This window comes from Phytophthora sojae (genome assembly GCF_000149755.1).
Source record: "Phytophthora sojae unplaced genomic scaffold PHYSOscaffold_10, whole genome shotgun sequence".
Lineage (NCBI taxonomy): Eukaryota > Oomycota > Peronosporomycetes > Peronosporales > Peronosporaceae > Phytophthora > Phytophthora sojae.
Genome location: NW_009258124.1, coordinates 53,368 through 79,247, shown reverse-complemented (window position 1 = coordinate 79,247; position 25,880 = coordinate 53,368). Strand labels below are relative to the sequence as shown.

The 25,880-nt window shown below is 53.3% G+C and overlaps 9 protein-coding genes across 9 annotated transcripts; 2 read left to right on the top strand and 7 right to left on the bottom strand.

Moving 5' to 3' along the window:
- Positions 1-1,400: 1,400 nt before the first annotated feature.
- PHYSODRAFT_462472 (hypothetical protein) lies at positions 1,401-4,283 on the bottom strand (the record flags this gene model as incomplete). The annotated part of the gene is made up of 2 exons (XM_009536939.1): positions 1,401-1,710; positions 4,150-4,283. Coding segments are annotated over 2 exons (444 nt in total), but the record flags the coding sequence as incomplete, so codon positions are not given.
- Positions 4,284-5,800: 1,517 nt separating this feature from the next.
- On the bottom strand, positions 5,801-7,565 carry PHYSODRAFT_305547 (hypothetical protein; the record flags this gene model as incomplete). The annotated part of the gene is made up of 2 exons (XM_009536938.1): positions 5,801-6,670; positions 6,762-7,565. 2 exons carry the CDS (start codon positions 7,563-7,565, stop codon positions 5,801-5,803), a joined length of 1,674 nt encoding a protein of 557 aa, XP_009535233.1.
- A 257-nt stretch (positions 7,566-7,822) lies between these two features.
- Positions 7,823-9,120, top strand: PHYSODRAFT_305546 (hypothetical protein; the record flags this gene model as incomplete). The annotated part of the gene is made up of 3 exons (XM_009536937.1): positions 7,823-8,272; positions 8,347-8,637; positions 8,698-9,120. 3 exons carry the CDS (start codon positions 7,823-7,825, stop codon positions 9,118-9,120), a joined length of 1,164 nt encoding a protein of 387 aa, XP_009535232.1.
- A 322-nt stretch (positions 9,121-9,442) lies between these two features.
- On the bottom strand, positions 9,443-10,223 carry PHYSODRAFT_524780 (hypothetical protein; the record flags this gene model as incomplete). Its single annotated transcript, XM_009536936.1, has 2 exons — positions 9,443-9,880; positions 9,954-10,223. Coding segments are annotated over 2 exons (708 nt in total), but the record flags the coding sequence as incomplete, so codon positions are not given.
- An 847-nt stretch (positions 10,224-11,070) lies between these two features.
- Positions 11,071-11,906, bottom strand: PHYSODRAFT_339052 (hypothetical protein; the record flags this gene model as incomplete). The annotated part of the gene is made up of 2 exons (XM_009536935.1): positions 11,071-11,398; positions 11,764-11,906. 2 exons carry the CDS (start codon positions 11,904-11,906, stop codon positions 11,071-11,073), a joined length of 471 nt encoding a protein of 156 aa, XP_009535230.1.
- Positions 11,907-12,309: 403 nt separating this feature from the next.
- On the bottom strand, positions 12,310-13,824 carry PHYSODRAFT_339051 (hypothetical protein; the record flags this gene model as incomplete). Its single annotated transcript, XM_009536934.1, has 3 exons — positions 12,310-12,750; positions 12,833-13,144; positions 13,222-13,824. The coding sequence occupies 3 exons, from the start codon at positions 13,822-13,824 to the stop codon at positions 12,310-12,312; spliced, it is 1,356 nt and encodes a 451-aa protein (XP_009535229.1).
- Positions 13,825-15,009: 1,185 nt separating this feature from the next.
- On the bottom strand, positions 15,010-16,811 carry PHYSODRAFT_564571 (hypothetical protein; the record flags this gene model as incomplete). The annotated part of the gene is made up of 4 exons (XM_009536933.1): positions 15,010-15,468; positions 15,539-15,862; positions 15,951-16,083; positions 16,165-16,811. 4 exons carry the CDS (start codon positions 16,809-16,811, stop codon positions 15,010-15,012), a joined length of 1,563 nt encoding a protein of 520 aa, XP_009535228.1.
- A 2,797-nt stretch (positions 16,812-19,608) lies between these two features.
- PHYSODRAFT_339049 (hypothetical protein) lies at positions 19,609-21,465 on the bottom strand (the record flags this gene model as incomplete). The annotated part of the gene is made up of 1 exon (XM_009536932.1): positions 19,609-21,465. One exon carries the CDS (start codon positions 21,463-21,465, stop codon positions 19,609-19,611), a length of 1,857 nt encoding a protein of 618 aa, XP_009535227.1.
- Positions 21,466-22,110: 645 nt separating this feature from the next.
- PHYSODRAFT_339048 (hypothetical protein) lies at positions 22,111-23,330 on the top strand (the record flags this gene model as incomplete). Its single annotated transcript, XM_009536931.1, has 3 exons — positions 22,111-22,832; positions 22,912-22,966; positions 23,034-23,330. 3 exons carry the CDS (start codon positions 22,111-22,113, stop codon positions 23,328-23,330), a joined length of 1,074 nt encoding a protein of 357 aa, XP_009535226.1.
- Between the last annotated feature and the right edge of the window lie 2,550 nt (positions 23,331-25,880).

The following is a 25,880-nucleotide window of genomic DNA, read 5'->3' as shown; positions in this document are numbered from 1 at the left end:
ATCCCCCTACTGTACAGGATCCAAATCTTTTGTCGAGTCCATAATGTACGTATACATATGTAGTACAGTAGTGAGCATTCCAACGCCACTCACTAGAGCTCGTCCTGCCACGTGTACACCTGCCACGGTAGTACAGAGTCGTTAGACAACAGCTTTTGTGAAGTATTAATACTGTACCTTGAATTGCAGCGCGTAATCCTTACCTTGTCTGGCAGTTGCCCTCGGATGAGTATTTCCAGCCGCTTGGCCACTCGGATTTGTTGCTCCAAACGCTGCCGGAGGTTGGAGTTCTCCCTTTCGGCTTTGCGTCTTGCTTCGTACTGCGTGATGGCCACGTGACGCCACGTCACAACGCCTCCAGTGTTTTGAGCTCGACAGTTTAACGTACTCGGCTGGTGTTCACTATCCGGCTCAGTCCCGTCATCCAGGTCCGGCCCTCGATGATTCAGTACGCTAAGCATTCCGAGCTGATTCTCCAGTTCTTTGACCACGCCACGCAAACGGATAACACGTTCCCGAACCCGTCCTCGCTCTATGAGCTCCAGATCCGTGGTAACAGGAGCGACAGGAAGCTCTGTTCTTCCTGGCAAGCGTGATAGCTGTGTTGATGTGTCCAAGGCCGGACGCGCTTCTGCTGGTTCAATACTCATGACTTGCCCTGAAATAAGGGCGTCTTCGATTTCAACGGAGTTGAGAAATTGCATCGCGCTCTGATCGCTCGGGTCTTCGTCGAGTTCTTGATCCGCAGCGGAATTGAAGTCGTAAGAGTCGAGAATTGCAACGACTTCATCCAGATTGATACTCGGATCGTCCAGTATATCGCCGAGTTGGTTCATGTTGATTGAGCTCTAGCCCGACGGCAGATTAATTCGCCAATGGCAACGACGGCACTAGCTCATATGTTCCACTCCGGAAGGCTTGGCTCCTCTAAACAGGATACAGTAGAAGTGATTTACCAGCCAGCTCAATACTACCCGCTTTCTCGCTGATGGCCACTTTGCCTTCTGCGCTCAAGCTACGTGTATATTCAAAAGCATGACCTAAGTCCAACGAAGGTGGCACGCGTTTGTTGCGCCAACGCAGCTAGATAATCCGGATTTTGAAGTGGATACTACACTTATTGATAGGTACATATTCAGAAGTATTGCTGCAATAGTGCTCCTACGTGCTCGAACTCGTATCCAGTACGGCAGTCTCGACATCTCTGGAAACTGTGAAGCTAGCTCGATCCACGCAGCCACGGCCAATGGACCAGCGGGGTCTTGCTTGATCGGGGTGTCTCGTTCCACAGTCAAGTAGGTTTTAAGCGACGGCATGAGTTCTCTGCCATCTTCAGCAGTAGATTTTTCCAGCACAACGTGCATCGTCGTCACCTCTCGGATCCCACTTCTACCGTCGCAGAGCATCGTCTCTGAGAGCAGCCGGAAAATGAAGACAGCGCGGTCTTCGCTCGTGTGTCGTCGCACCACTTTCCGCAGGTAAGATCCAGCGAGGCCGGCAACACCAGTCACCACGGCAACGAAGCTCGTTCGCAGTGTATCGTCTTCCGTGTCCGAGTATTGCGGGTGGTGAGTTATCTGAGCCTTCAAGTCTCCCACCTCGTTCATGCTGGACATGGCGAAGCGAGAGCGACTGTCCCACACACCACGTTGACTCTCTTGGAAGCTGAAGGGGAGGAGATGGTGCTGTCGAATTTCCATGTAGACGCCGCTCTCAGTGTCCATGTCGAGGTGGCGCGAGTCTTCAGGGAATGAAATGACATTCGTCGAGAGAAGAGTGCCTGCAGCTCCGAACACTTTGGCGATGTCGAGTTCAAGCTCGTGGAAGCTGGTTGGAGACGTCTTAGGGACTTGGCCGTGAGCGAGTTGATCTCTTTTAGACCCAGCATGTCCTGCATCATCTGTACGAAGAGTTAGATATTGGCGGTGTCTAAAAGTTGTAATCGTCCTTTGTTTACCTCGATTCTGGCTCGCCTCTTCAGAACTCGCTTCAGGTTCTTAGCTTCAAGAATTTGTAGCTCGATCATCTCCCGTAGAATGGCGTTGTCTGCCTCCGCCTTCCGGCGCAGATCAAGCTGTGACAGAGCCACTTGTCGCCAGAGATGACGTGCTCGGGATGACATAAGACTGCCCTGCGACGAATCGGCTGCTGCCTTGGCCCGAATGAATTTGGACTCGAGTGCCGAACCGTGGTTTTCATCTCTTGGATCTTCGTACGGAGACGTTGGATCTCTGCCTTGCGTTTGCCGTGGTATGTCATTACCCCCCTGGAACCTTGATTTTTAAATCAAACACAGATTATTTACCGGAGGGTCACTTCAAATTATGCTGGTTTCATCAAAATTAAATCCGTAAATGGATCAAACCACTCCAAACTTTGAGGATGCCCTCGGAAGCATCTAAAACATGTCCTAGCACGTTTTCACGCTCTGGTCGCTGCTAGTTTAGGCAGCAGTAGCATTCCTATTAACCTACCCATGAGACCACCACTTAGCTGTCCATTGTTGATACTGAAGCTCATTTGTTTGAAGAGTCGCATGAGCGCTATTTTTAGAATCGACCTGATGGCATGCATTTTCAGTCGAGTGGTTGCACTTCATAGTATGCTCTGCATTTAATAATGCTCTTCCTCCCGAGTACAATTGCTTATCATTTAGAGCACACGCAGGGCTATCCGAAGAAGTATTTATCCCCATGTAGAATGACCTAACGGATTTAAAAGACTTTTGACCTAGCATAGCAAATGACGGCTTTTTGTGACCTTCCAGTAAATAATGTGTTAATGTGCTCATCTCATTGACAGCAGAGTCGACACTAGTGTTGCAGTAGTGGCCCCCAGGGGGCAAATAGTTGGGGGGGTTACTGGAGTCGGAGGACAACTCCACCTCAGCGAATAGTTCCAACCCCGCGCCCGTTTCCGCAGGATTGTGCTCGTCTAGGAACGCCGTTATAGCGTTGAGCTGTCGGTCGAGCGAGCGGGGAGTGGACGACTCGAAGAGAACAGAAGCCAGCACGTCGTCCCTAGAGGTTGGAAGCGCAACTGCGCTTCTGTCGTGAGTGATCAGGGGCCTTAAAAGTCGGAGTGACTGGGCTTGTGAGCAAGTTCAGTCATTCCAACTAAGCGCTGTGGAGATAACCAGCCTGTGCGTCCAAGAGCAACGATGCAACGAAATAGGAGGTAGGACAGCGGGAACCAGGAAACAATCTGGTACTACATGAGTAGAGCACACCCCTTGCGCTGTATTACGGAATGCCAACTACTGGTTGGTAGCAGCAATATTGCTGGCGCAGCATTCCTGTGGGTTCTGCTAAGCAACACTTTTTTTTTAAGTAATGATGGCTAACTATACCACCAACAATCGGTGCTGTTACGTTGCAGCTACAGTATCGTAATGACTATACCAGTAGCTAACTATTTCACCTTGGCTTTTTTGATTGGAAAGGTCTTCCTTCTAGCTTGACCGTGGCCATCAAGATGACTCATTTGTCTCGTTAGCCAAGCATCACTAGTATAATATGTATATATCTCCGTCGATAACAAACAAATAGCGTTATAGATTCATATTCCTTCAGCGTGAGGCTTCTTTGAGCTTGCTATTGAAAGTTTTGCTTGATCAAACTGCTAACGCTTCTTGCTCCCTACTATTCTTCAACAATAGCGTTTCAACGTCGCCAGGAAGTCGAGGAACGAGTTCGTCCCACGCCGAAATTGCCAAAGGGGCCGTCACATCCTCCGTAGAAGGCGAAATATCGCGTTCAGCACTGAAATACATTTTCATCACAGTTGTGTCGGAGTCATCTTCATCATAATTTTCGAGAAGGATGTGCGTGGTTGACGTGGCGCTGACTCCAGAGTGGCCGCTCTGGAATCTTGGCTCGGATAAAACCCGGCAAATGAACACGACTCGTTTGCCGTCCTTGTATCGCCGCACTACCTTCCGATTGCACGTGCCGACCAAGTCTCCAAACCCAGAAATCACCACGGAAAACGTAGTCTGAAGCGTGTCGTTTTGGGCCTCCAAGGGGTTGGAGCGCGAATTGTACGTGCGACCACCAACGTCTCGCATGTTCGTGAGGCCCAAGGAGCCGAGATATTGCCACACGGCCTTGTCTGTTTCTTGAAGGTCGTTTGAGCCGAATTCCGTAGTACGCGCCGCTGAAGTTGTCCAGGTTCACCTCACGGGAGTGGTCAGTGAACGGCAAGGCATCCATGTCTTTCACGGTGAAGAGGCTGTCGAGTCTGCGATAAAGACCATCGGCTGCTTGGTTCAGCTCCCGGAAAATATTGAACTCAATGTTAGCCCCACTTAGATTTGTCCTAGGAGATAGGTCCAAATCGTGTTTTGGTGTGGCACACCAGCCGTTTTTGTCCTAGGGAGCCCGAAAAAGGACCAAAATGACTTGATATTTGTATGGGGTGTTTTTGACATGATCCTATTTGTTTCTAGTTATACGGAGCGAGGCACCTAACTTTTGGTCCTTCCATTTGTCCTACGGACTGGGCTAAGTGGGGTTAGGGCTTCAACAGCTTCGTAATTCCCTTCACGCCCAGCATTTCCTCCATCATCTAGAGTAACGAGAAAAAGTGTGAGCATCAACAGTAGATATCTCGATTGCCAGGTTCTGCACGACGTACATCAATCCTCGTTCGCCGCTTTAGAATACGCCGCAGGTTCCTTGCCTCGAGTATTTGAATTGCTGCCATTTCCCGGAGGGAGGCGTTTTCACCTTCAGCTCTTCGACGCCGGTCGAGTTGGGAGAGTGCAACACGCCGCCATACATGCTGTGCTTGTGATGACACTGGCTCCGTCGATCTTGCTCCTGCCGACTTATACTGGAGGGACAGCAGACTCTCTTGCAGGCTCTCCGCTTCAGCCCGCAGACTTGCAACTTCGGTCTTGCGAGAGTGTCTTGAACTCTACAGTTGACCATAGAAAGCGGGTTCATGAAGCACTCGTCTTTCGCAGTCAGCGGTCCACTCATGTCGTCGAGCCCACTCAACGTCTCGACTGGGCTGTAGTCGTGCAGGAACGCGTTGATCACTGCGAGCTCCGTGTCAATTGAATTTCGGTAATGCATGCGCCCCTCAATCGAGCTCCCACTTGTCATCGAGGCGTCACAGTCGAAGAGTGTAGATAGCAAGGTGCCGGTATCCATTGTCACGTGAGGTGAGCAAATGAGTAAGTGATACGGCACCGACGCTGAACCCGCCAACTCGACGGTCCCGTAACGTCAGGCCAGACTGAATCGACGATAGCCTTCCCACATGATCACCACATGTGATCTGTCACCTACTACAACGAGGGTAAGACAACTGCAAAGTGTAAGCTGCAAGCACATGGTGATTATTTTCGTGGAAGCTTACTGGCGCACGCAACTGAGCCGATCAGTGTAATAGTTCGGCACCGGACTCTTAGCCCGACACATGCCCCAGATTCAGGGTTCGCTTCTCTGGCTTAAACCAAAGCTTGGAGTCGACGCTACGTGCATTCACTGCCATACAGTCACGACATTCCGCATTGGAAGACTCACCTTTTGCTGACAGTCCAAGTACTACATAAATACAGAAGCGGGTGCTGATCCACCTAAATCCAATGTACAGCATCAATGTTCTAGGTACTTGTAGGCTAGTTTTGTTTTGTATCTGGTGATGATACCCTAATGCTTAGTTTTTTTTACAATGAAAATTGCCATCTAACTTAATAGATTCTAAGTGGAATTTGTGCTTCATCTCGGGATTCGTAGACAACGAGAGGCTGTCGCATCAGCTAGTCCCGCAATCCCTTAAATCTTACGGCACGCTACATATTTGGCTTGGCGCATGATGCTGTGCTAAGATCTGCCAACTGGCTGGAGAACCTAGCTGCTTCCTGAGCACCGGCTTGTAAGGTGGGTGCTGACGTTTGGTGCTTGCTGAAGGCGTGGAAGTTGTGGCATGGGGATATTACAGATTCGTATAAAGAAATGATATGCATTACTGTACCATCCAGCAAGGAACTCTCAACATCAATCGCAAGCTGCGGGACCAACTCGTCCCATGCAGCTACAGCAACCGGCCCGGAGGGGTCTGAAGCGAGAGGTGTGTTCCGGTCTGCAGTAAAGCAAAGTTTCATCTCAGTCATCTCTTCTTCGGCTTCATCCAGTATACGGGTCTTCTCGAGAACAATTTGCATCGTAGCCTTATCGCGCACCCCAGACCGGTGGCTCTCAATAATCGACTCGGATTGCATGTTCAAAATGAATACGAATCGGTCGTCGCCCTTGTACTGTCGCACCACCTTCTGCGTGTCAGCTCCGACCAAATCCGCAACTCCTGAGATCGCAGCAAAGAAACTCAATTGAAGTATTTCATCACCCTCCTTCACGTGATACGGGCGAATACCCGCCTTTGCGTCCATCCCAAAGCGACGCAGAGCTTTCCACATGGCCTTTTCCGAGTGTTTGATGTCGAAAGGGAGGTATCGCCTCTGCAATATCTCGAAGTAGACGCCTCCCTCAGCGTCCATGTTGACGTTGCGCGAGTCACCTTCGGGAGAAAGCTGCTCAATGCCTTTGGCAGTGAAGAACTTGTCAATTTGATCAGCTTTTCGTCTGCATCTTTCGACAGTTCGTCGATGATAGGCGCATTGTCGGGGAGGGGGGGTTGCTGGAGGTTGTGCGCAGTTTTGACGCTGAACATTGCCGCCATCATCTACAATGAAAAGAGAAACCAATAGTTAGAGCTTTGCGTCAAGACAGCTTTCGAGCTCTATCATAGCGTACCTCGATTCGAGTTCGCCGCTTCAAGATTCTCCGCAGGTTCTTGGCCTCCAGTATCTGGATCGCGACCATTTCCCGGAGAGCCTCGCTCTCTGCTTCAGATTTGCGACGCAGCTCAAGTTGCGAATGGGCCACGCGCTGCCACAGTGACTGCGAGTGCGACGACAGCGTCCCCATCTCCGACACCAGTTCACTCCGAGTCAATTTTTCGACAAGCCGCTGCAACTCCTTCTGCAACTCTCGCACTTCCCCACGCAACATGCCGATCTCGTCCTTGCGCGAGCCAGCAAAAGTTTTTATTTTCTTGTGCGGCCGCATTCTCAACAGTGTCGCCCCATCGTCATCGTCGAAGCTGTCCGATTCCGAGCTTACCCTCTTGCGCGAGGGAGCGGCTTTGATGAAGTCTGCGTTGTTGCCATATATTGCAGCCTCCTGCTCCGAGTTACTCGGCAGCGGGGCGTAGTCGCGTAGAAGGGAGGTAATTGCATCCAAGTCCAAGGCGGTCGGACTTGGAGCATCCAGCAGAATCTCCTCGATATCCGACCCTGGCGTCACGTGTAGGTTATAGAGTCCGTCGGTTTCCATTGGCGCGTGAGGTGAGGAGTGGAAAAGTGAACAAGCAGCCGTCGTGAATGAATTCGCCGGATCGTCAGGCCCCACGCTGCAACAGCCGAAGCCTGGATGACTATCGCCTCCGATGCTGATGCCAAACCGACAGAACTGGCGAATGAAAACTATGGAATTCGGAATTCGGAATCCAAACACCATGTACGTATTTGCACTCGTAGTCCTGATACTGATATGCATACCTATTCGAAGTGAATACGATTATAAGAACTGACTGTGTGAACTTGCATCTGCAAAGCACCAGACGATATGAATCGGCTACATCAGGTTATTTGTTTAAAAGTTCTTTAAGCGAGCCTAAGTCCGGATGATTATTGCCTCCGTCAAACCGAAAATATGGGCGAATGAAGTCTGTCCACCGAGCGCCAGGGACGGGCAAAGGGCACCACACACCGCATTCCTGTCGCCATTCGTTAAGTCCTCACTTGTACTTGACCATGGAAAGCCCCCCAACAGCTCAAATAGTGGAGGCCTGGAGAGTGCTCGACGTGAAGAATGCCGGCCCAACGAAGCAGCCCCCGAAGCTCAAGAAGAAGCGGCTTCGGCGACAGAAGCTGGAGATCGAGTTCCTCCGGGAAGAAGTGTCAAGGATGGAGGGAGAACTGGTTCGACTGAGGGAGAAGCAGCCAGTGCAGTCGGCAATGCCCACATCAGTCGCCTCTGTGGCTACTCAAGACCTGCAAATAAGCCCCACGACGCACAATTATCGCCGCATCGTCCCTCGCAAGAAGGAGAGGCATTTTGTGTGGAAGGAGATAGCCGAACGTCAGTTCAAGGAGCGATGGAGAGCTCAGAACCAGAACAGGGAGCTGCGATCCCAACTGGGTGCGGAGTATGAGCTGGGACGACAGATGATGGAGGTGCTGCAGAGGAGCCTAGTTTCAAGGGTAAGGGGCACTTTGCGCAGACGTAGTGTTGTTTTTTTGTCTAAAGTGTGGGGTGTTGACTTCCTGTCACGCAGGGGCCAATGCCCAGCAGGTTGTCGTGGAACAACGACGACAGTGCAGTATTCAGGAGGCAGCTACTGCAAGCAGAAAGAGTTTTCATCTCGGTCGACATGGTGCTGCAAGGCCGCAAGTTCGCAGACCCCAGCGCCTCCTTCATGGACACCTTTCTTCAGAGGGACGAAGATGGCGACGTCTTCGTCACGCTATCCAACATGGTCTTACCGTTGCGTCTGAACCTGGTTGCCAACGCGCTATGGGACATCCTCGGGAGCGACAGAATGAAGGAATATTGCTACGATCACCACGTAAGTGCTCGGGAGGTGTTGTGGAGACTGATGTAGAACTAACGATTCATGATTTCGCAGGTTGTCTCCAAAACCGACAATGTAGTGACGCGGGCTTTCGGCATAACGTATAACGTCGACACAAGCACTGCTGATCTCCGTGGTTGGTACACGCTCCAGCGCTTTGTGGATAATGCACGCATCGTGATTGTTTGGATAGGATGGTTTGAACTCGTCGAGTTAGCCGGTCTCCGCTGTCGCGGTATTTTGGGTTGGCAAGAAGGTTGGATTGAGTTTCGTGAGCACAGTTTTGGCGACAATCAAGGCACAAGTACTCTGGCTAGATCTCAGTCTCGATTGATGCTGGAAACAGGCGAAGGTGCTCCTAATCTAAAGCAGCACATCACAGCCCTGTTCAGGCATGGGCAGTCAGCTCTACAAAGTATGTCCGCTGCGTTCGGATCTATCCTCGAGCAAGCATTAGTCGAAGAAGACTGGAAGTGAACGGATGGACTGACAGTGAGTCAGTATAGAACGAGCTAGCAGTTCAAGCCGCAAGAGAAGTTGAATCGCCAAAATGAAATGTTTCCTTTTCATCGACCATTGTTGCTTCTTGTACTTACACGTGCTAGTGCTGAGATAATTCCACTTCGCTGTTCCTTACGAGATATTTCTTCGGACAAGTACCTCAGGGATGAACGCCTGATGCAAATTTCAGTCATAGTGAATAGTCATGCAGCGGATAACAAAAGTTGGTACTGGTATACGTCCTGTGTTGTCGAAAAACTGGTACAACTCGACCACATGCAGTAGAACTTCAATTAACTCACGAAAATTGTTCCATGTGCAGCTTGCAGTCTTCCTCGATCAGTGCTGTTTCAACGAGAGAAGAGCACCAGCCCCCAACTTTTTCGTGAATTGGAAGCGCCAAGTTCAACAAAGAGCGGATTTGCAGTTCCCTGTTGTCAGCACCGTCTTCAAATTCAACGGTGAGGCTTGAGTATGATCGGGCGAGCGTGGTTTCCATTCCCGCAACTTCCAGAGTCTTGAGCTCAATCCATCCAATCTGCTGGCAATGGATATTGCGATACTGCAATCCATTCATCTGGATCGGTTCGTATTGCGTCACCCACACGATAACACGGCGAAAGTCTTCTTCGAATCTGCTGAGCGTATACTTGCAACGGAAATCGGCAACAAACGCATCCATTGCGAGATGAATGTCAAACGCTTGTGAAAGCAGAGTATCGGACTCATGGAGAACCTGAAACAAAAATATACGGGAAATTAGAAGAGGATGCAGAAGGGGACTATCAAAACCACAGTTGCCAACGTACGCGATGGTCGTCACAGTGATTCTTCAGCTTGCCAGTGGCCATTACCTTCCATATCGTGTTGGCAGTCGCTCGTGCGGAAAATGGTAGCGTCATGTTAGATTCCATGACAAAGACATCCTTTCCTCCATACTTTTTCATGCGAGCATCGACAAAGCAGGCTGTTGGGTCTCTGAAAGCCGGCCCTCGTAGCACTTTTTCCATTTCCACCAGCGTATTTTCCGCCTTGTCCAAATGGTTCTTGACAACGCTTTCGTCATCCACCGGGGCGATGGTGCGTTGATGAGCAAGAGCTGCAAAATGCTAGACGTTGAAGAACGCAAGTAGTTGTTGTTATTGCCAATGCCGCATAAATTCACACCAAAAACAAACGAGCGTACCTTTGCGTTCGATTTGCGGTGCGACAGAAGAATTAATTCTCGCCCAAGCTCGAACTCAGCTTGAAGCCGTTCTCGCAACTCTCGGTTTTGCCTCTGAGCCCGCGTTCTCTCCTTTATCTGGCACTCTGCGATTTCTTGCCAAACGAAGCGTTTCTCCTCCGTCCGAGGGGCGATCAGGCGATAGTTTTGCTGACTCGAAATGACGCTAAACTCGTTGAAGGTGGATCGGGCGTTGTTCTGCTCTGCGAAGCGCCGACGCTGACGTTTATCAATCGCTTGGAGCTGTGCCAACTCGTCTTGGAGTTTTCTCGACTCGATACGAAGATGGTCGAGCTCGATCTTTCGCGGCGCACACGCTTTTTCTTCGGATTGCTGCAGGAGCTGGAGGAGGCAACTTTCGGACGATTGAAGGGTGCTGCAAGGGGCGCAGATTCATGCTCAGTCACGCTTGTCATCGTGGTGACTACTGTAGCTAGTTTGGCAATGACTCTCCTGGCGTTGCAAAGGGAGCCACTGGTTGTCAGACTAGCAACATGTGTTAGGCGACGCAATTGATTGGTTCATTCCGGCTCAAATGGCGTAAGCCTTCTAGAGAATAATCGTTGCCAGCTCACGCTGTTACTGAGCAAATCAGACTCAACTGTCTACAGTACCAACAGTGTGCTGCTATTAATAGAAGATGACTGTTTGGCTGCATGTAGTGCAAAGAGAACGATAACGTTTATTACATCGAATGAGCCTCAGTGTTCCTTTCCTTTAAACGTCGACTTCCAGTCTTCTTTAAGTAGCAGGTCGCTCATGGCGCGGCAGAAATGGTCGTTCAGGCTGCTGTGCGACAAGTCCAATGCGCCTAGGAGAGCCTTAATCTGCGGTATCGGGTCGTTGATGCTCTCGTGAAACACTGGCGTCGTCTTGAAATGCGTCTCGACCAATGTCGATCCTTCGTGGTGCTCTCGTCGCAGCTTTATCCAGCCGCTTTTGTGGAGCTGCATCCCGTCGAAACGAACCCCACCAAACTCCACAATATCCCAAATGCCGGACCAAGCCAGCGTACAGAAAGCACCATCACTGTCCAAACATTTTCGGCAGGTATAGCTTCCTCTTGCTTCTGACGCTACACCCTCGAATTCCATGCGCACCACGAATGAACGCATAAAAATGTCGGTCTACACAACATTGACAGAACCAGCATCAGTTATCATATCGATTTCCAGTACTTACACATGCGTGTAAATTACCGCGTTTTCAGGTGCTTGATCATTCAAAGTTTGGTCGATGAGGCCGAATTTGAAAAAATGCCAGTACGCGTCAGTTGCCTCTCACCAATGCCGTTCCAGACCGAGAGACTTTCGTCTTGACGTCTTGTGTGTCCATTTTTGTGTGCAGGCGAGTTGTCAGCAAGTGAGCCACCGGTTCTAGTAGTTTGCCGTCACTTGAGCTTGCACCGAGCGAGTTGGAGCTCCAACTCCGCGACCTGCTGGCGATAGAGCGGTAGGTCTGCCTGGATGCGACGCATGCGCTTCTTCTTGCTCTTGTCAGCTCTTGCTGCGAGCGGGGGAGCAGCGATATCGCTCATGTGGAAATGAAATAGACCGGGACTATTTTTCAGTTGACTGTAATTTTCCATCTGACTTCTGACTTAAGGAGTTTTTGTGGTGAGATGTATGCCATGCTCGACTAGCTAAGATGACAAGGATCTGCATAATGAGCCTCGTTGTGCTTGAGCAGATCGCTGCTGTATGCATCGTCGTGTTCAAGTCTTTTGGAATGAGCAGGTGACAAAGTCAGTATTCTTACCGTATAACACGGTCTGTCGTCTGCCATTTGAGTCGCACAGGTTTTACCTCGGCCCGCAGCTCCAACATTTGCTAGGGATAGCGCGGCAAACATACTTGGAGAGAGCGAACGCGTCAAGTTACTGGTCAGTTTGACTACGATTTGGTTCAATTTTACAGCAATTAACATAACGTTGAGGGTCATCACAGCCGCACTGCGGTCTGCTTGATGGCCTCTGCTTCCTGGTGCAACACGGACATGATCATCTCGCGGCACCGCAGGATCACCGGACTGGCGGATTTGATGAAGAAATCCAGCAGTTCGTTGATCCCCACGGTCTCGTTCGAGCTGCTGGAACCAAAGTCCGGGACCAAATACACGCAAGCCTTGACGCAGGTTTGGGGCACACCGTTGCTACTGCAGTCACTGATGATGACCCGGGCGTCGTCAATAAATGAGACGCCGGTCGGGTGGCTGTTATCCTTCACATAGGGCTGGATGATGGACCGCCCCACGAAAACTGTTCGGTCGCTCTCCGAGTGCTTTCGGACCACTTGGTTCATCCAGTAATCCTTTGCGGGATCAGACTCTGGTAGTCGGAACGCGAAGCAGTGCGCCTGGATGTCCTTGGTTGTGTAGATTTTCTGTCGGTGGCAAAACACAGGTACGGCGTTAGATACGAGTACTGAAGTGAGCTTTAGTGCGGTTGTGTGAGTGCGTGCGTACGTTGAAGGAGCTAGCGAGCGAGATGAGTCCCTCTTCCGTGATAAATCTCCACATTGCACGGCTGGTAACGTCGTATCCAAACGGCATGGCGATGCGCGTGGTAAAGCGGATGCACGTCCCGTAGAAAGGGTGAAGGATGGCCTTGATCTCGTGCTTGTCCATCTCAAGATGGTCCACGCCTTCCGTGGCGAAAGCGTCGTCCACGCTTAAATACGAGCGGTCCAAGTGCCCCAAGCTCTCTGCGAGTGTTTCAGAGCTTGATGGCCCAAAAACGTCGGGCGGCAGGATCGACCCGTTCTGGTTGCCTGCATTCTGTGAGTCGATCACCAGGTTTTGATCATCGTTAGGACCCTGGCAACACAATCACATTGAACTGGTTCGGTGCTTACCTGGCTGGGTGGCAGTTGCTTCAGCGTGTCCTCGAGTCCCTGCGCAATCTTGAGCTGGTCCTGCAGCATGTTGCGCAACTCCTGGTTCTCGCGCTCGGCCCGGATGCGGTCTTTAAGCTGGCGACCGGCCATTGACGTCCACACGGACGGCATCAAACCGTCGAGCGGGACCGGCTCGCCCTCCGCTCTGGGCGACGTCGAGAACCCGAGTTGCAATTCACGCAGCTGCTCCTCTAGCTCCTTCACTTTGCCCCTTAAGTACTTGAGCTCCACGATCTCGCGGCGGATGCGCTTCTTCTTGACGGGAGGGCCGGCCTGAGGTGCGGTTGACGACTGCGTAGCTGTCGGGGTGGTCTGAGCGTTGGTCGGCGTCGACCGACTGGACTTTCGGGTGCGCCGAGGCGGCGTCTTCACCTTGGCGAACGACTCCATCATTTCGGGTTGCATGTCCATCGGAACCATTGGCTCGTCGAGGGGCATGGGCGGTCGGCTGGTGTCGTCGGGGCTGGAGAGCACGGTCTCGAGCTCCTTCCAGTCAATGAGGCCGAGCACGTCGTCCACGGAGAGCCGAGGCGACTCGTCTGTTATGTACGAGTAGCTCATGGGGCATTCGCTGCGCGGTGCGGTGTGGTGTGGTGCAGTGCGAGGCTTTGTGGTGGTGCTGCGGCTTTCAGGGTAAAAACTGAAATGGTCAAACCTTGCAATGCACTTGCAGAGACCGAGGCCACCGATGGTAGACGGTGCGCGGTGCGCAAACCTCGAGGCAAGCCTCGAGACACGACTAGCGTTTACGCCGCTCGCGATGGTAGTCAACGCCGGGATCACCGTAAACGCCGAAAAAACGTTTTTGCATGTTTCCCAAATATGGCAAATGCCACATTGGGGATCCGTGAATACCATGTTTAAAGTGTCTGCTGCTAGAAACCTCACACTGGCGGACTGCATCAGTGCACTACATACTCATTTTCACGACTGTGCTGAAAGCTCAGCGAGAACCTCTTGAATGTATCCTATATTTTAGTTTGGCCGCCTAGGGCGATGCTGCATCTTGCCAGGCTGCCACATTTTGCGAGGCACTTGCTTTCCTTGTGTCCCGTCTTTGGAGAGATTGCGCCCTCAGGGCGGACCAAAATCGAGCAATCTCGAGAAGTTTACAGCAAAAATGGCGCCGACTAACTTGCCTCCTTCAGAAATCTATGATGGTTGAATCCCTTTACTCGCCGCCAGGAGTGACAAGGTTGAAGATATGGTAAAGTTGTAGAGCGCAAATGATCAAAGGGCAACTTGAAGCGGAAAGTTCGCCCGTTGCCTGCAACGTCAGCCCGGCATTCGTTCGCGTCGAAAGAACTTGGTTCAGCTGCGTTTGAGGCTTGGTGGAGTCGCTGATTTATCGCTGCGGGGGCCATTTTTTTTTGCGATGGCAGCAGGCACTCCACCTGGCAAAAGCAAGTGTCGCCACGATGACGGCGGAGGCGGACGCCACAGACCATCACAGTGCAGCCGCGCTGGTCGGCATCAAGCCGACCGGATTTTCTCGACGAACGGCGACAGACCTGATGGCGAGCACCGCACCATGTGCGAGTCAGGCTTGGCCGCCTGGCTATCGCTGCACGTCACTGCCTGTACGACCGGCTAAAGTGGTCTGAGCGGAATGTTTGTTGTGTATCAAAGCGGATTACTTCCGCCATGATCAATCGATGATGGCATGACTTGACTTGGTTGCAGTCTCCAAGAAATCAATGGTGTAAGAAAAAATATCTATTTGCACGGTAATTGACGGCACTGCACTCACGGCCACGACGATGCTGGCTGCGTGGCAGCCTTGCGGGCCTCCTCCATCATGATGCCCGCGACGACCTCCTCCCCGAGGTGCATGTTTCGGTGGAACGAGTCGATGACAAAGTCCGTGAGCGCTCCCACGGTGAAGTCCTGGTCCAGGACGTCGTCGTCGTAGATCGGGGTGAGCTCTATGGACGACGATATGGTGGACCACTTGCCCTTGGACGACCCGTCCTGGGCCGACGCCTTCTCGATCACGATCCACCCGTTCTCGTGGAAGCGGATGCCGTTCACCGGCGCCGCCGAGAACTTGATGGGCTTGGTCAGGCCCCGCGTCACGATGACCATGCGATCGCCGCGCTTGCGACACTCCAGCACGCTTTCGCTGCGGTAGTCAAGGCTGCCGTTATCGCTCTGGATCTTGTGACCGAAAGTTCGCGCGACCGAGTGCTTTGAAGAAGTATCGTGCTGCAGAAATGAGACGGGCTTACAGTTAGATCGCGGGTATTGCCTGCAACATATCGCATGCATTCCTTACCTCCTCGTAGAAATACGCCTGGCGCTTTGTTGCCTCGCACGAAGTGAAGCGCCACATTCCTCGAATGGCCACCTCCTGCGGGAACGGCACGCGCTTGAAACCCATGAATTGCAGCGCAATGCCGTTGTCCAAGCTTGACGCTACCCTCACGTCGAGCTTCTCCTTCTCGATTTCCTGGTACTTTTTCACATCGTACTTGGCGTCCACCTGGTCAAACGCTGCGTCCATGCCGGCCAGCAACTCTGCGTGGACAGCCTTCGGGTCGCTGCTGACAGACATCGTAAGCAGCTTTGATTGTTCTGGGCGCGGCACGCCTGGCATCGACTAAAAGCAAAAAGAGCAGCGTGAAGACACAAATGTCAGCACTCAATGCGACAACATCCACATTACCGCAAGCACCAAGAACACGTACGTCGTCTTCCGGCTGGTCCTCGAGGATCTTCTCGAGGCACTTGGCCAGCTTGATCTGTCCCTCGAGCGTCGACTTGAGCTTGCGGTTCTCCTGCTCGGCGCGCTCTCTGTCCTTGTATTGCCTGTTGGCCAGGCTCTCCCAGACGGATGCCAGCAGCGACGAGCCCTCCGAGGCATTGGTCTTGCCATTGACGGCCAGCTGTGAGCCGGGAGACCTGCTGCGCGTCTCCTTGCTCTTGAGCTCGGCCAGACTGCTCTCCATCTCCTTGACCTTCACGCGGAGGTACAGCAGCTCCTCGCGCTGTCTGCGGATCCGCTTCTTGGTGGGCCTGGTCACCTCCAGCGGGACGCCCTTGGCGGCGGCTGCAGCGGCCGCCAGCGCCGCGTTGGCCGCCGCAAAGTCCTTCGCCGTCCTCGTGGGCGAGGGCGCGCGCGCCCTCTTCATCTTCTTGGACCTCTTGCTGCTGGCCGAGGAGGACGTGGACGCGGCCACCGAGCGCGCGTCGTCGCTGTTGCTGCCGTCGCTCGCGGACGCGTCGCAGTGCGTGGTGAGCACGGCCAGCGCGCTCTCGAGCGACGTGTCGGACTCCGTGGCGGAGGCGTCGGCGCCCAGCATGAGCCCCGTGAACTCGCCCAAAGGCGCTGGAGCTGGAGCTGCTGCGACACCGGCGGGCGACTGCAGCATCAGCGCCAGCGTCGGGTCGGGCGCGAACAGGTCGCCGGCCTGCACGTCGGCCAGCAGCGCGTCCAGCTCCTGGTCGCGCGCCATTTCGTCGTCGCTGCCCACGTCGCACGTGTCGGCGAAGGCCAGCGCCTGCTCCAGCGCCAGGGGGTCTTCGAGCTGGAAGCTGCTGTTCATCATCGCTGCGCTTCGCCTGTGCGGAAAAGAAACTGAACTGACTGACACCCGAGCGGGCACTGATTAAAGCAACATTGAAATGTTGGCGTTGCGTAACATTGAGCGCAACAATGGTGCCTCTGCCCAGCATTGCACAATGTTACGGTATCTCTCGTAGCAGAATATTTGGTTTACCAATGTGACAATAGTGACGACAGGTCGACAGCTCGACAGCTCGACAGCTCGACAGCACGACAGCGAAGCACGCTGTATCACTCGGGGCGTGCGCCAACAGCTTCCGCCGCTAACGCGGCAAGCGCGTCATGGTGTACGCGCCGACACATGCAGCAGGGGAATGGGCTCTACGGGATCTACGCGCAGCTCTACCTGGGCGCCACGTGTTGTCTATTCCTAGTTGGCAGGACACTCTCGCGTTGGCTTTCGCCTGCGGACTTAGCGACGGCACTTCGGGGGGCACCGCTGTGCGGCCTGCCCCACCCCCTCGTGCCTTACGCTAAGTCCTCGGCTCGGCCAGGCGCGGTGTCTAGGAAAAAAAATTTCGGGTTGCAGCGCTCGCTCGCGCAGACCCGCCCCCGCCTGATCGGCGGGTGTTGACGATCGGTGAACGCGCAGCTCAGCGAGGCTCGCGCTCGCGTTCGCTCGCCCTCCCCCTTTAACCTAACTGCGCTGTTGGCTAGAGGCGCATTAAAAGCGCTTACGACTGCTTGGAAGATAGCGCATTCGATCGCATGCAACACGCATCGCGCCTACCGCAACGCAACGCACTGGGACGGCGTTTGCTCCCGCATACGTAGTACACACACGCATATAAGCACCGCAGTAGGACATGCACACATTAGAATAAGGTTGAGCGGGTGACCGCTGCAGACGGTCGCACGACGCGGAGGCTGAGCGAGCGCGCGAGCGCTTGCATCCTACCCGGTAGATTCTGAAATGAGAGCTGTTGTGAGCCAGTCGCTCCAAACATGAAATTTCACGTAAAATTTACATTGCGTCAATGTTTGCGATCACGCAACATTGGACCCCATCAATGTTATTGATCCCACACATTGAGGCTGATTTTCAATGTTGCTTTAATGACTCTCTGCTTTGTAGGATGGCTCCTACATACACGGGCTGATGATTGTGCTCGCGGGGTGCGACAAGCGGTATGACTTGGTTTTGCTATGGTGTTGATGGGCGGTCCGATTACGTCCGGGATAGGGCTGACGCGTTGTTTACTGCACGGCTTATATGTACTGTAGGTTGATCTACAGTAGACTCCCTGCGTTGAAGCTGTGCTTTCGAGTGGCAAATATGGCAAATGCTTTCGCCCCCCGTGGTGCTCTGAGACCCGGAGGTTGCCACATGTGCGGGAGAACGCAACACGCACGCTGCCCCGCCAACTGGCAGCGTGATCCGCGAACCTAATGGCGCGGCGCTTGCTGGACGCCACGCACCTGCAACATCGGAACGCGCACACCTGTCTGTGAATTCCGGATCCTGCTGTTTGCCGCACGCGCTCTCGATGTGGAGGTTGAAGTCGGGGTTGGAGCTGCTCCAGGACGCGGCTGTAATGCCGACTTGCTCGTGGCCGTCCCAAGGACTACATGTACAGTTTTCCTGCATTGGACGCTTAGAAAACACTGACCGCATTTGGGTTGTGGCACGAAAGGAGCTCGCATCAACCGGGTCTACCTATTTCTTGGCGAATGGTGAAGGGAGCTCATACGTTAGTCGTGGATCGTCGGGATTCCTCGGGCGTTAGCCTCATCGGTCTTCCTACAGTTTTGACACCACCATTAATGAAATGAGCGAAAGGTTATTTCTTACCTTGGTGAGTTGAAACCATGACATCGCTGTCGGTTGAGCTGTGTGTGGACAATTTCATAAGCCCCGTCGGGCGACCTTTTGGGTGATGCATCTGAATGATGCTGAATGGCACCTCATTAGACTTTCAGTTGTACGAAAGGGCTGCCATCTCATTAGTTTTCCGTTTTACTTGGCTCATGATTGAAGCAGCCTCATCGCTCATAATTCGTGACAAGTTGCGTTGCAATTTGCCAACGTGTGAGCACTCGGAGAACGGCATTGCGAGTACTGATTGAAGAAGTTGGGAAAAGCGAGTGGAGCGAGATACGATGCTACGCAGACTTATCGCGCAGGTTGAAACGGTTCGTTGTCAATTTTCTTGTGAATACTATACTTGCGGCAATTCCGCATCGGAGGAGAGCACGTAGGAGATGAGGCACAAAAGCTGGCTAACATGTTCATATTTACTCAATTTCAAAGCTAACTCCGATAGTTGGTGCACAATAGCTTATTTTCTTACGCCAACACTGCGGTGGTTGAAATATTACTCTAGGCACAGCGCGCCGTGCTGCGTATTAGAAAGTGGATCCGATTAACCAAGTTTGCTTGAGGAGCTGTTAAATTGACTGCTATGAAGAGCGGCAAACGGAAAAACGCGTTGCAAGTAGTACTTCCATTTTGTTAGAGCATCGTAAAAGTTGCGACCATGTTTGCAGAGCACACTCAACGGCATTTAGACATTTTTGTAGACGACGATCTCCCATCGACATGAGTGTTATTGCTACTGCATCTGCTCAAAATTCGACATACATGTACTACATGTATATCGTAATGAGGCTTCACCCTCAAAGGAATGTATAACAGCCAGACATTAGCTTGTTTTCGCTGATGACATCGTACAGTAGATGCTGGTATTATAGGTGAAAGTGAAAGCTGGAGATCGATGACAATACTGTACAGTATTGCGCTCTTACGACAACAAAACTAGTGCGTGGCAAAAGTAGGTTTTCTAAACAAAGTTAGTGCTGTACGCGTGCTTTGCAGGGCCCACATCGTTATCTTCTGAAGTCACAGATGCGGCCTGCTTGACGAGCTGCTCCATCTTGAGTGGGTAACTTCTTAGTCTACGCTCACGATCGCGTTTATCCTTGGCATTCGAGTACACAATGGTCAGTACCGTGACTAGTACAGTCACAACTGCAACTCCAGCAGATAGCACCATCGGAGGACCGTATTGCCCATCGTCTTTCTTGACGCTTGTGGTTTCGGTGCAGCGTGGACCAGTCCACGTGTGTGACGCGCATTCACAACGTCCTTTGATGCAGGACCCTGTTCTCGCAGGTGAGGAGCCATTCACCGCAACCGTGCAGTCATCGTCGGAGTTGCATGACACTTTTCCTGGGACTTCTACCACCAAATTGTCAAAATCCTGGTAGAGCTCCATGTGGTCTTCGATCCACTGCTTGGTCGGGTGTGATGCCGGGTCGCAGCCATAGGCCATCGTAGAGGTGTCTTGGTACACCCGAATGTAGTCGATCTTCATCTTCATGGGGAAGGCATCACAAATTGCGTTTGTCTTCTTGTCTTTTCCGTCCCCGTAGCACCCGGATACTCCAGCATTTGGAGGCTTTGACCCCCACGAGCTCGACAGTGCAACGTTGAAGATAAAATACATGGGCTTCTCGATCATGATCTTCCTGGGATTCGTCTGCGCTGCGTTTTGAGGCGGGTTGGTGACCGTAGCGGCCGTGATCTCGTAGATCGGGTGGCCTTCAACTTCCCATCGCACGTAGCCGTCGTCTCCAGGGACCCACTCGACTGAGTACGTGACCCAGTCAAGGTATGCGGCCAAGTGGGTGCCCCAGTTTGATGAGAGCGCGTCCATTTGGTAGGTGAAGGAAGACGCAGCGCTGGTCGAGCCCCCGGACTCGGTACATTGTGGCTCTGTGTTTCCTGCATTGCACAGGTAGGCACCAGTGTACGCATTCATCCTTGGGAAGCATGTGCCGTTGGAGTTGACGCCCCAGTGCTCGGATCTGTTGTCCATGAATCCAAGATCTGGATTCACGTCGAAAGATGCGGGGCAGATGTCGAGTGTACACGCGTTTTCAGTGCCTCCACCTTCGAGGATATCAATCTCCGGTGCGCCTCGACCTTGGTACGGGTTCATGCCTGAACCAGGGTTGGCGTCGCATGCACTAATGCGCTCGTTTTGCGAATCGAAGACCGTCTCGTTGCACTCATTGTACGAGAATGGCCAAATGCGGGCTGTGGACCCTGTGAAGATTGCGCGTCCGAGATTGCCAAACATCCAGATTCCTGGCCAAGTCGGGTAGTAGTCGATGCTGGAGGCGCGGGCGTTTTTCGTGCCTTTGGCGAGATCAGGATTTCCCGAGTCTTCACTGACAGCGCCAGGAAGCTGGGCACGCACGACTGCGAGCCCACCCTGGTAGCAAAACTTGTTCCAGCCCTGCACCATTGCCGCTCGGTAGTAAAACGACACGTTCTGGTAGCCAGGGGGTGAAATGTAGTCGTTCCAGACCGTGATGTTCCGCTCGTCAATGTCGGACTCGATGTAGAAGTAGCAGTTGCCCACCTTATCGCACTCGGTCGAAGTCATGTTGATGGCATAGATCTCCAGCGCAGCATTCACATCGTCGGGCTTCTCCACTGCAGTCCAAAGGTGATCAGCCCCAGCCTCAAATGTACGACCTACCGCGTTGAACTCGTCGCTCATGATAAGCGACCATGTCGCGCCGCGAGACGACTTGTGGGTTTGAGCATTTGCCGTGGTGTCCACGTCCACCCACGGTAAAACATTCGACTTGGTGGGGTAGGAGACTTTAGCGCTCGTGATGGAAATCATGGCGACAATTGCTGCAGCAAGTGCGGCAACGCGTCTCCAAGTCACCCAGCGTTGCATTACCGACGAAGTTTTCCTGGCTTGTTCTGGGCGAAGATATGTCCGATTGAAAAGTGAGTCTGGTGTCTGCAGGTTCCTGTTACATGTAATACAGTCGGGGCATTGTCACCAACGAAGTGCATCACGTGTGCGTCGAGTAATGCATATTACTCGACGCGAAAGGATGCCACGAAACTCAGATTGCCAGTTTCGACAGCGTTGGCTTGTTGTTTTCACGGCAGATGCTGCTTCACATGCACTGTGATGACGTGAAGGCCTTGCTGTGGTAAGGAGTAGCTTCTTCGTTCAAGTCTTGGTGGAGTTGGCGATGATAGCTTTGGGCTTCCACGACCGGTGTGTATTAAAGTTGAAAACGAGCGTTTTTGGAAACTGTTTGGTTTTAGAAAAGCAGGTTCACAACGAAAGAAGCAATTACAAAGTCTAGGCTTACAAACGCTTCCCAGAGAAGCAGTATACATGTATTGGGTTGCTAAAATTGCTCCACCTGTACATTTATTAAGAAGAGTTGCAATCACGCGGTTGACGCCACTGCGGTACTATGCCGCACCTCTGGAGTCAGTCGCACAGTTCAAAACCGGCGAGCCCACGATGAGTTTCCCAAGTCCATTCGACCAAGCCTCGTTCTCGCTGGAGGACTTGCTTTCTTCCGCACCACCAGTAGAACTGCCCCCACTGTTGGAGGGCCCCGTCCAAGTTAATGAACCTGCCGGCGTTTCTCCGACGCCGACGAACCACAGCGACCAAGCTCAACTAACGCTCGGAACGACGCCTGCGAATCAAAAGAAGAAAAAGCGCGTGCGACGCGAAGTGCGAGAGCTCAAGAATCTCCGTGAACAGGCCCGTGAACTCGAAGTGAGACTGGAACAACTTAAGATACGGGTGCCTGCCAGCGGTGGACTCTCTTCTGGCCGAACCTGCAACACCGATGTAACAGCTCCGTCGGTATGGGAGAAGATAGCGCAACGTCAGCTTAAAGAGAGGCTTCACGTCGAGCATATCCAAGACGAACCCAAGGCGGAGTGCACCGCTCATGCGAAGCTTGTGCTCGACCTGGTGAAGCGGCTCAAGTTGTGTGGGAAGGATGCAAGGGTGTGTGCTATGGTGAGGCAGAAACCTGCCCGGTTGTGGGACTTGTTCTCGACAGACACAGACACCGCTGGGATATTTGCAGAGCAGCTCACGCAAGTATCGAAAGCGTATCTGAAGATGCAGCAGCAATGTTTACCCCGAGCGAAACGCTGCAACCCACGGCGGATCTCTCTCAAGGAGTGGAGGTCAGAAGACCAGATCCCAACGTCGATGCAGGGGCTGTACTCGAGATGCGCTGCAGCACCACACCACGGTCCCATTTGATCTCCGTGTGGGCTTGTTCACGAAGATTCTTTGCAGCTACTGGAGAATCTCAGCGTACGAGGCATTCCATCGTCAAGGGTCTGTTCAACAGGTACGATACGATACCATCGTGCAGTTTACTTTGGTTCTATTCTCTTGCTAATTGTTATGGTTGCCAGGATTGGGACATGGACAGCGACGTCGTATCGACACCATTCGCCTTGCGTGTCAACTGTGATGGCTTCACAGCAAGTGACCGGGGCATGCAAACCTGCAGGCGATATATTCATGAAGACAGCGAGATCATCGTGTGGGCAGGATATGCCGATCCCGTCGAGTTCAACGGCGCCAAGTTTTCGGGCATGCAATGCCGAAAAATTGGTTGGATCAAGCTGCAACGGGTACCTGGACTACCCACGATTTCGACTGCGGTAGAAATGTACTCGGAAATGACTCCGTATTCAAAGACGGAGTGAAAAACGAGAACGGACAGATCTGCACGCTCGTTGACTCGATGGGCAGAGCTCACAACACGACAAATAGCATTTACTGCCAGATGATACGTGAGATGTTGCTGGAGGAAGACTGGAAAGCGACGTACGGAAACGATGATCAATCCGCGTAGAGTCAAGTTAAGACTGCTATCTTGATGATTGAAATCATTGTACTGCATGGTCTATTTAACCCATTTCCATTCGTATCAAGTCGTACATGTATTTGTTGTGACAGGTGGATGTACACTGGAGTGATCAAGGAAGCCGGCTACAGCAAGACACCTCGTTTTGTCAATGGGAGAAATGAATGCAGTCATAAAATACGTCCTACACCAGACAAATTTTCCTGCAAATGCAGGTCGGTTTGCAGGACCAATTATATGAATTATGGTTGGGGTGCAGGACATATTCAATCCGTTGTATTTTGAGTCCGATACAAAACGTGTTGAAGTGCACGTTTTAGGGTAGAATGGAAAGTGAGATTCAGTCTTATCGATAGTCTATCCTTACTTACCTCGTCATGCAGGTCACAGCTGAGCGGCGGATCCTGACGTGTCTGACGCCAGAGCGCCCCATCCCTCACGATCCTCACGCCAGATCGGAGGGATTTCAACACTCCTCCACGCCGGCAGCGGCGACCCCCTCTTCGTCTCAATGGAGACCCACGATGACCCGCAGGTAAGCCAGTCTCGGTGCATCCAGGGCCTTAGTGAGGACGTCTCCTGGCATCTTCTCGCTCTCGAGGTACTCGGCCTTGAGCACCCCACGCTTCGCCAGCGCGCCCACGAACTTGATGCGCACATCAATGTGCTTCGCCTTGCTCGATGAGCCTTCGCCGTCGAGCTGCTTGAGCGCCGCTTGATTGTCGACGCACAGCGACATCGGGCTGGCATGTGAGATGCCCAGCTCGCCGAGCAGCTCGCGCACGCTCAGCAACTCCGTAGCCATAACCGAGGCCGCAGTGTACTCAGCCTCCATGGTGGAGAGGCTGACACCGGTCTGCTTCTTGCAGACCCACGACACGGGCATCCCGTCAACCGTCAACAGGCCACCGGTCACGGACTTCCTGTCCGCCTTGTCGGCAGCGAAGTCCGCGTCGCTGTACGCGATGACCTTCAGCGGCTCCTCCAAAACCCCCTGGCCCTTCATACTTAGCCGCAGGCTCTTGGTCCCTGCCAAGTAGCGCGCGATGCGCTTGCCGAGCTTCCAGTCGGACATCGTTGGGCTGTGGGTGCGTCGCGACGCTTTGTGCACCGCGTACGCGATGTCCGGGCGCGTGCAGCGCGCCAGCTCCCCACGAGCGACTGGCACTTGCGCACTGTCACCACGCCGTCTCCTCCAGACGTGGGCAGAAGTTCATCTGACGCTTCGTCGATCTCGTTCGACTCGGCGCCGATCGGGGTGCGCACGCCGTGCACTGTCGCCATCCCGTGCTCGCGCAACATCTCCTCGATGGCCAGCTCCTGGTCTAAGTCGTAGCCCTCGTCCTCGGTGTATGACACCCTCATACCGAGAAACTTGCTGGCGGGGCCGAGGTCCTTGATGGAGAGCTCGGCCAGCTCGCCGAAGAACGCGTCGACGGCTTGCTGCTGCATTCCCGTGACCAGCACGTCGTCGACGTACACGCCGACAACCACCAGGATGCCCTCCCGGCGCCTGTGGTACACGCACATGTCCGTCAGACTCTGGGTGAAGCCCAACTTGATGAGAGTCTTGTGCAAGAGCTGATTCCAGAGGCGGCCGGCCTGCTTGAGGCCGTACAGGGCCTTCAACAACTCCAGCACCAACTCGGAGTCATTCGCGACGCCCAGTCGCTCGCGCACGTCCTCCGGAATCACCATTCCGCGCGGTAGGCGCAGATAGATGTCCAGCTCTGCCTCCTTATCGGCCTTGACGTACGCGTTGGGCACGTCGCCGTGCTTCGCGGGGACTCCCCACTTCCTGGCGAGCACGAAAATCAGCTTCACGCTGCTCATCTCGATGACAGCGGAGAACGTCATGCTGTAGTCGACCCCGAACTCCTGCTCGTTGCCGCAGGCGACGAGTCGCGCCTTCAGTCGCTCGATGGCGCCCTCCGCATCCATCTTAGTCTTGTAGACCCACTTGGTGTGGAGCGCGTGGGCGCCCTTGGGCTTACGCACGACTCGCCAGACCCCGTTGTCTTCTAGAGCTCGCAGCTCCTCCGCCATCGCAGCAAGCCACTTTTCCTTGAGCTTGCTGCGCATGGCCTCCTGGTACGTCTTCGGGTCGTGCTCGGTGACACTGTTCACGACGTCGCGCGCCGCCTCCTGCGACTGCGCGGCCCCGTTCGTCACCCTGCTTGCGTTCTTGGTCACGGAGCGCGTCACGTGGCGCTCGCGCGCCCACGGCTTCTTCTTCTTGGACGCACGCTTCTTCTTGCTGCGCGCGCTTGTGGCCTCAGCCACCGACGCTTGAGCTTCGCTCTCTGGCGTCTCGTCGCCTTCGAGCGTCTCGTCGCCTCGCAGGTAGAGCCTCTGCACTTGCAGGTTCTGCTCCTTGTCGAGCGTCTCG